Here is a 12044-nt window from a genome sequence, read left to right on the forward strand (position 1 = left end):
TTTATTTAATTGGTTTATGTTTATTATTTTATTATTTTATTATTTCCCTTCTACGTGACTTTACCGAAAGAACCAAGAAGATGGATCCCTGCAGTCACGAAAGCTTTAAATCAAAATGTTTTGTTGTTGTTTGTTGTTGCATGCGGTTGATGACATGTGCGCGGGCAGCAATTGGGCGTCGTGACTTTTAAATTGTGTCGTGTTTACTGTTGCGGACGATCAACACGTTCGTGTATTTGTCAGTGACTTGATGTTGTTTGTGACATTGTTGTTAACTCACTTTATTATTAAGGCAGCGCTCATTACACATGACGCGCTTGTCACTAATGAACCACAACGCCTCGCGGATCTCGTCAAGGAGCATGAAGCATCATCACGCGAACTCCGGTGGTAATCCTCGCAGCAGCAGCGGCTTTTGGCTGCTCGCCCTCGAACAGAAATGGTCACTACATCGCGCGCTTTCAGATGCGTTTATGCGGCCATCTGGAACGCTCCTCATTCCGATATTCGGAAGCCACTGGAGCTATGCACTTTTAGACCATCTAGATTGAAAACTCATTTCTTTTAAAACTGATTTTTGTGTTTAGTTTGTTGTCCTTCTCCCCGCACCTCCGATTGGCACGGTTGACTACGTACGGTGCATAAGAAGTTCATACGTACGTGCTCAGCGGAGGCCTGTAACGGCGACGGTTTACGTTTCTGCCGATGTAACTGCCTCCTGGCCATCCACCGCACCGTGCTCGCGTCCCGCCCGCAGGTGCCGCTGGAGGCGACGCGCAGCTTCGTGGAGAACCGGGACGGCACGTACGACGTGTTCCGCAGCCCGCAGCCGCGGACGGACGAGGCCGGGGACGCGTCCGGCCGGGCCGAGAAGCAGCAGCGGGCGGCCATCCGGCCCCTGCAGCTCAACACCTTCCTCAAAGTCGGTGCGTGCGCGCGGATGCTCCACGGTTCGGCTGAATTTTGTTTGGATGGACGGCCGGAGGCACCCGCGATCTAGCGTTTTGAATCCAGATGGGGCGACCCACACTTGTCCCCTTTCTCGTTCCGATGACGTACGCGTACATCATGTACGCGTACATCACGTACGCGTACATGATGTACGCGTACATCACCAAAACGAAGCCGGAAGAAAATGTAAAATAAAATAACTTTGTCGGTAACGAGGCTCCCGCACAGTTTGGACATCTACTGGACATCTGTGAAAAATAACTTTATAGCTCATCGGATTCCAGTATAAATACATATTTTGATTCCATTCGGATTCTGTTTGGTGCCAGCTATCATAGAGTGTGGTTGTGTCACTACGGTTCTCTGCGGTGAGGACAATCGCTTAAAAAAATGCCTCTAAATAAAATTCACTCTGAACTGCTTGCACGTTCCCAGATTCCGCGGTTAACGGGACCCAACTTGCAGACATCTCGGAATGGGAAAGGGTTAAGGCTGCTTTCTCAGATGTCAGTCGAGGATCTTATGCAGGGCACCAGTGACTTGACACAGAACTTTATTCGGCACACTCCCAAAGGTAAAGCCTCCTCATGTTTTCTCATTAATTCGATAACTTTGTCATTCTATTTTTATGAATTAAGTCGGCTAGAGCCGGCCCATGATTGGCTGCTCTGACGATGCTTGCAAATGCTTGCGATCTTGATTCGCGGTTGTTGCATTTGGCCGGAAGCGTCGAAAGTTTCTGTTTCTGCGAAACACCATCGCCACCGGCGCACAAGCTCGCGAGTGGAACGCACGCCCGGGATCCCATACCTGCAAAAAGAGTCGGTGCGCCTTCAGGACAGATGACCACCCGGAGTGGCTAAACTTGATCGCACTGGGCGAAGGATGAATGATGTGAGAGCGGCGATGTTGTTTACACAGGGTATACGCAGTCGTAAGCCCTCGCCTGGTATGCAGGAGGTCATGGGTTTGATCCCAACTCTGACGCATGCTGTATATTTTGAATTTGCGTGTCTCTCTCCCCGTGCTCGCGTGGATTTTTCTCTGGGTCCTCCGGTTTTTCCCTCCACATTTAGAATCAGCGTCACCACGCGTTTAGAGGATTTGGCTGCTATCAATTTCCACATGAATAGCCACATCGTTGAGCTATCATTTGTGATATCCAGGTCGCTTATGAAAAATAGCTACACAACTCAGTGGGCCTTAACTGGTATCATAAAAAAATCGCTTAATACTCCCAATCAGAGGATATCTGTGCCTTCAGTACACTTGAAGATGTGTTTATAGTAACGTCGGCGCCAGTGGTGAAGCCAACATGCAGCGTGCTGCTTACTTGACTGAAACTCACACGTTGCAATAGTTTAAGATCACCCGGTTCTCGTCTGACAACGGTTAGAGTTAGCGCGTCGATAATTCCCGTGGAAAAGAAGCATTTAAACCACAAAGCGTAACGAATTGGGCTTTGTACGTAATTATAGGTCATTTATGTTTTTAATCCTAGAAAGGCTTAGGTGTATTGTGTGTTTTAATAATCAGGGTTGATCTGGCACAAGCACGGAGAGGAGGAGCATTTTTCCTTCATCGCCTCCTCGAGACGGCGATTGATTTCAGCGGAGGTTGGACCGCGTGATGGGCCTCCAACGAACACCTTTTTTAAATACATCTAAACCCCAACAGTCGTTTGGGCACATCTGTTTTGGCTCATCATGCTCCTCTTGTAACTCACGACGGCGTTTGGCCCGGCGACACTAGTCGAGTGCAAAGATAGCTCTAGGCGGAGTGCTCCGCTCACAGTCGAAAGGTTGTCCGTTTAAAATACCGATTGGAGGTCAACTCAGCTCATCATCCCTCCACGGTGCAGATTGCTAAGAAGTCAACAGTGGCTCTCTCTGTCGAGACGTTGACCCCTACCCGAATAAAACTATAAACGCATTTTTTATTTTACCAGGTAAAGCCCCATTGAGCTATATAATTGCTCTTTTTCAGAAGCAACCTGCACACAAATGATGGCTCAACATCGTGGTTTATCGTGTGGAAATTCATAGCAGCCAGATACTCTAAACCAGGGGTCGGCGACCTGCGGCTCTTTACGCACCGCGTCGTGACGTAAAGTGTACTTATTCACATGCATTGCGGCTCTTTAACTATTGAGTTTCGTGACAAATTCGAAAAAAATGGCTCTTCGTGTTATTTTGGTTGCCAACCCCGTTCTAAACACGTGACGTTGATTCTAAATGCGGAGCGAAACGCTGGGACATCGTGCCAAACGACACACAGCGGTTAAAACCCGTACACACTAAACTATAACTATTTGTTATTTGACCAGCCAAGGCTCATAGAGCTATGTAGCTCTTTTTCAGAAGAGACCTGGCTATCACCAATGATATCTCAACGAATTGGCTTATCACGTGGAAATGTATAGTAGCCAAATACTCCTAAACGGGTGTTTCTAAATATGGAGAGAGAAAAAACGGCGGACCCGGAGAAAAATCCACACGACCACGGGGAGAGACACGCAAACTCCAACTATAGAGCGAGTGTCGGGATCGGGATCGATCCCACGACCTCCCGCATACCAGGCGAGGTAGTTAACATCTCCTAGCCACCGCGATGATGATGATGAGAGACACGCAAACTCCTACTATACAGCGGGGGTCGGGATCGATCCCACGACCTCCCGCATACCAGGCGAGGTAGTTAACATCTCCTAGCCACCGCGATGATGATGATGAGAGACACGCAAACTCCTACTATACAGCGGGCGTCGGGGTCGGGATCGAACCCACGACCTCCCGCATACCAGGCAAGGTGGTTAACATCTCCGAGCCACCGTGGCGGCACGCCCCCCACAAGCGCGGGGGCACCCTGACTCCTGGCGACGGCGCTGCCCTCTTTCCAGGCACCGCATCTGTGGAGCAGGTGGAGCCGACGCCGTTCGTTGTGGAGTGGGTGCCCGACATCCTGCCACGCTGCAGGATCGGCGAACTGCGAGTGAACTTCGAGTACGGCCACCAGCGCAACGGGCAGCCGGAGCAGCGGGAGCGCCCGCTCGAGCCCACCGTCGCCGACGTGCTGCTGCAGTGAGCGTCGGCGGGGCGGCGGGGTGGGGGGGCGAGACGCTGACCGCCGCCCGTAGGCCCCCGGGGGACACCGCCGGCTAGCGTGGCCGGCGCTGCGCTGTGACGCAGGCCTCGCTGTTCTGGGTCCTGCCATCGCGGGGCCGCCGTCGCGCACAACCCTGCGACGCGTCGGAACTCTGCTGTGTCACAAGCCCCGCCTTCACGTCCTTGCCACCTCTTGCATCTTCCAGCCACGAGATCTTCTTTTGAGGTCACGGCGTTCCTCGCCGGTCAAATTGGGGCCCCAATGGTCCCGCGCCTCCTCGACATCGCGGGCGCTGCCGTCGGACGTTGCACCGCGATGGGTACCGGAGCCGCACCTCCGATTAGCACGGTCGGCTACGTACGGTGCGGAAGACGTTCAGCGTACAGCACGTACGTAGTCAAATCCTCTGCTGTCACCTGTAAAGACATCGCAAGGCACAATATCACATGATCCGTTACCTTACTCGTAATTAAGGGCCAATGCACGAGGCGGCTCCATACTAATTACAAATATGTTACTGGCAGCCACAGTCATAATACAGTTGCACAAAACGTCGGTGTTCCATGCCGAGGCAGACAACGGTTAGCGTGGCAGGTGAGTGAGAGTTAACGAGTTAAAATTCCACGGCTCACAAGCTTTGGCCACTTTAGTGTTCCGCTGCCGTTTGCCGTTTGTAGCCGGTAACATCATCTTAGGTGCTGCACCAACGTGTGTGGCCCAACGCAAACATGTCGCTCGGCAACAGAACACCTCCATCCTGTGTGTTCTGTGGGAGCAAAAGTGCAACGGTTAGCGCTACGCTGCGCTACGAACCCGGCCATCCCAGTTCGATTCCCGCTCATGGCCAACACCGGTGACGATTATCTTGACCGGTCCTGGGCCTCCCCTAGGTCGACTCAGCCCTTAAATTAGTACCTGGTGCAGCCGGGCCACCCATCCCCTCGTCTGCCGTGGCTTTCTTCATATATATACTCGTTAACAGCACTTACCCCAACAGTCTGTTAAGGGTATACGGGGCATCTGTGTCTCGTAAGAACAACCACAATCATTGGCTGCCATGGCAATCAGCTTTGCAAGGTAATTTCACGTTGTGGAAAACTACAATGAATTGGTCATTCCGGGGTCGAAGTGAACAAATTGCAACAAAAGCACAAAAGGAGACCTCAAGGCAATGAAATGTAAATCACAAATAGCGGCCAAAGACAGAGCGCCGAGTCGATGCCTGTAGAGGTGTTCATAGCGGGTGCCATGGTCACACTGTGACCCCCCCCCTGGAAACGAGATTACAACTTCCACACAGCTGCGCCCTTCCCCCTGCACCTCCGATTAACACAGTTGGCCTCTTACCGCGCGAAAGAAGTTCGACTTACACACGTACATTTCGCGCTATGTAAGGTTAGCGTCAACGTTGGCAGGCATCGTTACGTCCTCCTGGGTCACGTGCAGATCCCGCGGGAGCAACTCGTGGCGATCGGTGCGTGCCGGAGCGCCGTGAATCACGCGGTTTGCCTTCTACGCGGCGGGGTTCACCTCCGTCGAAAATCATCGCCTCGGACGCGTCTCAGGGGGGCACGTGTGGCGCCCCAACTCGCTGAAACCACGAGCGGAGCCTCGGCGCATCGGCGTACCGTGGGAACGAAACGACGCGCCGCCGCCAATGCTCGGCACCGCCGACGTCTTCCACGGCCGTCCGGACCGTTCGCACCCCCGGGAGTAAGTTCGTCAGCAACAGCTCACCAAAGAGACCAACTTCGCCGCGGTCGACTCGAGGGCCCCAGCGGTACGCCGCATTGCAGTTGTTCAGCTGGTCCATACCGGCCCACAGTGTTACGGCTGCAGAGTTAACACAAGGGCCGCCATCGATGGTGTCTGGAGCACTGGCTTGCTGTTGTTGTTGTTGCTGCTCCTGCCGTGGAGACCGGGAGATCGATGGACGACGTTCGGTCGCCGCGTCGATGATTGCATTCGTCGTGATCCCTCACTCAATAACAGAGTGGGGGGCCGCGTGACGGCTGCCACCTTCCATTTCACCGCGGTGGAAGGGCTTTGTGGATGGGCTTTGTGGATGCTTGTGTCCACCAGGTGGCGGCCACAGAACTTGACATAAAATATTATCCGGGAATTTACATAACGCAACACGTGGGACAGATTTTAGAAATTGTACACAGTTCTACACTGATGCTAACCCTTTCCCGTTCTGGGATGTCTGCAAGCTGCAAAGTGGGTCTCATTCACCGCTGAATCTCGGAGCGTGCACATATTCGTTCGTTTCTCAATCCGCTTGTCCTGGTGAGGGTTGCGGCGGCAGCATGTTGAGTAGGGCAGTCCAGACCTCTCTTTCCCTGGCGACAGACTCTAGCTCTTCCTGGGGAATTCCCAGGCATTCCTAGGCCAGCCTATCGACGTAGGCCCCGCCAGCGTGTCCTGGGTTGGCCCCGGGGTTTTCGCCCAGTAGGACGTGCTGTTGCCCGGTAGAGTTCCAGGGTGAATCTCCCGGGGAGCATCCTTACCAGGTGCCCAAACCACCTCAACTGGCTCCTCTCAATCCGGACGAGCAGCGGCTCAACTCTGAGGCTCTCCCGGATTACCGAGCTTCTCACCCGATCATGGAGAGTGAGCCCGGCAACCCGCAAAGCCTCATTTCGGCCCCTTATACCGATATCAGCCTTTTGGCCATTACCCAAAGATCATTACGATCGTAGGTGAGGGTGGGAACGTAGATTGACCTGTAAACTGCGAGCTTTGTTCGAGAACTCAGCTCCCGCTTCACTACCACGGAACGGTACAGCGTCCCCAACACTGCGGATGCCGCACCGATCCGCCGGCCGATCTCCCGCTCCCACTTACCATCACTCGCGAAAGAGACCCCGAGGTACTTAAACTCCTCCACGCAGGGCAGCTGTTCCCCCCCTCACCTGGAGAGCAGACTCCACCGCCTCCCGGGAGTGAACCATGACCTCAGATTTGGAGGTGCTGATCCTCATCCCAGCCGCTTCAAGCTCGGCATCAAACCGTTCAAGTGCACGCCGGAGATCACAGACTGACGAGGCAAAGAGGACAACGTCATACTCTCCATACCATGAAAATCCCAAACAGGAGTGGAGACAAGACGCACCCTTGGCAGAGTCCGAGGGCGCGCAAGCGGTTCAGAATTAATTTTATTTAGAGAGGCGTAGCGCCGTTGTTTTTAAATATGTTGTACTGTACTCACCGCAGAGAACTGTAGCGACACGACCGCACTCTACGATAGCTGGCGCCAGACTGTGCCACGTGCCCTCCGGCATGGACTCTTCCTTCCGATTGACGTGCGTGTACATCATGGAAATGGGAAAGTGTTAATAATGGTCGAGGCACCTTGGAATGGGGAAAGTTGCTTTGTTTCTGTCCAATGATTGTTTGAGCATCGGAACATTCTTGACTTTTGACCACTGAAGCATATTTCCTGAGAGTACTCTTCAGCTCGCAACGATGATTACACTTGTCTTACAATGTCCTGGTAAAATACATAGGAACACCCTTTACATCCTTTTATTGCAACACGTCTGTAACCAGCACCAGGTGCCAGTTGCTTTTCAGATTTTTACGTCACATAGTGGGTCCTCATTGGAGCATAGTGCACGTTTTGTATGTGTAAGTACGTTGAACTTCTTTCGCACCATACGTAGCCAACCGTGCTAATCGAAGGTGCGGGGGGAAGCTCAACAAACGAAACACAACAAGCAGTTCTAAAGAAATGAGCTTTCAATCTAGATTTATAAGTACATTTTCAAATTGTTCACAAAAAAGAATAACGATACGTCATCATCATCTTCAGTCACGATCTGTTCACTGCTGGATGAAGGCTTCCCTAAGTCCCCCCCGTACCTCACCATCTCACGACGTAACGATGTCACGAGCTCCTCCATGTCAGCTCGTGACATTTTCTTTTCTCTCCATGGCGGTCGTCCTCTTGGGAACGTTGCCTCCATCAGATGCCACCGTGTCATTAATAACGACTGTCGGCCGGCTTGACTTTCCTCAACCGTCGATGTGTCTCCCATATCTGCGTGTCCTCTGATCCTTGTGATCCTCTCTGTCCGTGCGATTCCAAGCATGCGACTCTCCACACTTCTCTTTGTACCTGTTATCTATTGTGTACGTACAGTCCGTTCTCCTGTAAAATCGCGGAACAATAAATAATGTAGTAGAGGGTAAAGCGCAGTCCGCGACAACACGTGAGATGCACACGCAGGTCGAACAAAGACTGAGGTGCGTGGGTAGCATCTAGAAGCATCCAGCAGCATCCCGCCTTGTGCGATGATGATGATGCTACGCCGATGCAACCGTACGACCGCTTATTCCTACTTGCACGACGTAGTTCCGTTCACTCAATCGCCTGCTATCCAATTCGCGTTATGGAAACACATGGCGCTATAGGAGAGCAGACTGTGCACTATATGTTGAACTTCCTTTGCCACCGTACGGAGCGAACGTGCTGATGGTTTTCTTTGTCATTGTCGGTATTTGTGACCCTTGCTATAGCAGGGGATATGCAGCCACTGGAACCTTCTCGAGGCCTGGTGCTTTGTTTATATTAATTACCGACTTCGGGTTTCCAAAAGCACTCCTTACCTCTTGTTTTTCTCTCATCATTTCTGGCTACAATAATTACCCCAAATGTGTGAATATATACCCTGATGCGTTTCCAGTTGCGTTCCTCCGATGAATATTTTCAGTTACTTCTATTCCTGCCAAACAAAAGGTCGAACACACACTTCACTCGGTAACATCATCGATTAACGACAGCAGGGGATACAACACAACAGAGATTAACTACATCATCGCAAGCTCTGGGAGCGTTAGAGTAGCATAAGGAGATTGATGATTTGGCGATTTTTAAATGATTGGTTTGAATAACATGCGACAAATACTCTTTGCAGACCACGCAGCGTCTGGCTGTGGGAACGGAGGCGGCCGAGTTCGAATTGGGGGCGCTAACGGTGGCCGTGAGATGTTAACTCCCGCTCCTGGTATGCAGGAGGTCGAGAGTGATATCCCGAACCTGACGCCTATATAGTTGGAATTTGCGTGTCTCATTACCCGTGGTCGCGTGTATTTTTCTCCAGGTCCTCCGGTGTTCCCCTCCACATTTAGAATCAACGTCACGCGTTTAGACCATTTGGCTACTGTGCATTTCCACGCGATAATTCACTTTGTTGAGCTGTCATTTGGGATGGCTAGGTGGCCTCTGAAAAAGAGCCACATAGCTAAGTGGGGCCGTTTCCTGGTCAAATTTAATATATTGCCAATTATATATATGACAAATAATAAAAGGTGTTCCGCCAAGTTACGTATAAAGAGACCGATTTAAGTTTCTTAAGAAGTGGTTTTGTGATATCCCCTTTTGGGAGTTGTTCTCTGACGCAGCTTGGCCCACTACTCGCTACCAGAGTTCCCGAAGAGGAACTTATTTGTGTCGTGCCGTGATACCGAAAGCAAGTTTAGAATATAACTGGGGGGGGGGGGAAATAAGCAAGAGATAAAACCATTTTCGGGTTTCACTTTGGAGTTAAATATCCATTTGTTCACTGATATCACCATCACAAGCTTCAGTCGTTATTGATAGCGCTTCCCATGGGCTTCTTGTCCTCCTTACACGTGATCAATTCTCAAAATGGTCTCCCCGAATTTCTGCATTGAACATTGGGGGAATCAAGGCAGGTTACTCGGCTTCATTTTCATACCAACATTTCACCCCGATGCTGCACACTACTTTTTTCTAGTTTTAGGTAACCAGATATTTAATATACAAGTTTCATGTGTCACTTGTGGTCAGGTGGACAAAATCTCTTGAATTTCTGAAAATATCGCTCGTCTGGATAGGTGTCACGTGGTCTCAATGACCTTACTACCTGTGATGTCAGCGACCTTTCTGCTCAGCCTTGTTGCATCCTTGTCCCTGCATCCGTGTCGGAACCGGAGTGCACGCCGCAGCACGATGTTTCTGACTGCAGACGCCAGTACGGCCACCCAGTTCGAGTGTTAACAGGCTGACTCAAACCGGTTTGTAAGCAAAGTGTGAACGTGAAACCAGTTTGACAATGTTTACAAGCACCATCATGTTTTTTTAACGGCAGCAGTCTATATACGCTCCTCAAGAATAATACGTGAACTCCATCCGGTGCCTGACACCCAACAACAAACAACAACCGCCATTCGTCACGAAGTGGAGGTGATGTCACCACGGTGCTTGTGCCAGGCTAGGTACACTTTGAGGCCACGTGAAGTGCCGAACGCCCGCTGGCAGGAGGGTCACGGGACAGACCCAGCAGGTGCCATGGGCTCAACTGAGATGGCATTGCTGCACGAAATCAGTCCAACCCATGGCCTAACACCCACAAACCTAGAACACACGCAACCACCCCAAGGGCCTCGTCACAAGACACTGCAGCTCCCATCACGTGGCCTCACAGAGCTCTCATCTCTCCTTTTTCTGGCTCCTTGCGGAAAACCTGCCACGGTACAGGGCGAAGTGTCAGAACGCTCACCGAGGGAAGAGACGCGGTAGCTTCTGTTCGGGCCCATCCGGGCAGAAGGCGCATGCTAGTTGGAGTCAGACGCACTCGGTGGGTTGGCCCACGGCGCCGGCCCTCTGGCGCCGCTCGTCCCGAGTGGCGATACCCCGCCGGTCCCGGCTGGCACACCGCCGGTCCCGGCTGGCACACCGCCGGTCTGGGCCTCGCACTCACAGACGTCCCCGCCATGGCTCCCGGCCTTGAGCCGCTACTGCCGGTGTTCGTGTGTGGGTGAGCGTGTGGGGAGCGGCGGCGCAACGGTGCGCTACGAACCCAACGACACGGTTTCGATTCCCGCTCACGGCCAACAGAGTAACGATTATCCGAACCGGTCCTGGGCCTCCCCTAGGTCGACTCGGCCGCAAATGAGTACCTGGTGCGCTGGGGCCACAAAGGCGGCCGGGGGCGGTGTTGGCCACCGACCCCCTCGCGCGTCGTGCCGGCCTTCGCAGGTGCTCGCTAACAGCACTTGTCCCGAAAGTTTGTTACAGGTCGCGTTCCAGTGTTGTCGACAGGTGTTGCTGATGTGGCCGACGACGCCAACATCGGCTCCGCTGTGTCAAATGTTCTCTCGTCTGATCTTTCATCCTGGCCCTTTTGTTTCATCTTGGGTTTCTGCGTATATATAAAAAAACACCTAACATCAACGTGCAGCAGCAATACCATGGTGATACAAGGGCACAACCCCCCCTCCCCCTCTGCAAATTAACTCTTTGCAGCATTATGGTGCTATAGCGTGTAAACGTGTGTTAACTAAAGCAAACGGAATGCTATTTTGTAAACGTGCCGTGCGTTTTCAGCTTGGGCTACCCTCTGTATGAAGATCTTTTTTATAAGGCAAAGGGCCATTCAAACAAAGCCTTAGGGGTGGTCGGAACAGCTCTGCCTTGCGTACATGGCCTGTTCTACGCAACAAAGTATCTCCGGATACGCAGTGTTGAGAGTGTAATGTGGCTGACCTGTGTAAATATATTTAATACGAAGCGGCAGCATTGTGTGTCGGCTGCCTGCAGTGGAAGAGAGCTGCCCCCGCTTGTTAACTCTGTTCATTCGTAGAGACGTGTGTTTTGCACTGTTGACTCGGATGTGTCCTTCAAGGAAATCTAAGAGTCCTTTGTCATTTAGTATTCAGTGTTTTAAAAAAATTATATTCCATGAGTGATGATAACTCCAGCACGTGCTTCACATACGTAAAATAAAATATAAATTACCGCATAACTAACTTTTACCATTTTTTTTTTACCAGTGCTCGCATTTACATTGCACCACCAAATAACATCGATGGCTGAATTTTACCAAAGAATTGCACTGTATCTCCCGAAGCCAAGAACATTTCATCCCGTTCGTCACCGGAGGAAGCCGGAACCAGGCAGAGCGGTTCAGAAAATATTCTCGTAATTTACGTATTGGTTTGTAATTCTCTAAAATTGTCCC

The 12044-nt window shown here is 51.6% G+C and overlaps 1 protein-coding gene across 1 annotated transcript in view; it reads left to right on the top strand.

Moving 5' to 3' along the window:
- The window catches only part of C11H2orf42 (chromosome 11 C2orf42 homolog), a 62669-nt gene extending 50841 nt beyond the window's left edge, over window positions 1–11828 (top strand). The window contains exons 9-10 of the mRNA XM_032952572.2: window positions 758–926; window positions 3851–11828. Of these exons, the coding sequence (XP_032808463.2) occupies window positions 758–926; window positions 3851–4035 (354 nt within the window). The 3' untranslated portion in view covers window positions 4036–11828. The remainder of the gene's footprint in view (window positions 1–757; window positions 927–3850) is intronic.
- The last annotated feature ends 216 nt before the right edge of the window (window positions 11829–12044 follow it).

The sequence above is a fragment of the Petromyzon marinus genome, chromosome 11 (genome assembly GCF_048934315.1).
Source record: "Petromyzon marinus isolate PM22_M1 ecotype Great Lakes invasive population chromosome 11, UKy_Petmar_22M1.pri1.0, whole genome shotgun sequence".
NCBI classification, from domain to species: domain Eukaryota; kingdom Metazoa; phylum Chordata; class Hyperoartia; order Petromyzontiformes; family Petromyzontidae; genus Petromyzon; species Petromyzon marinus.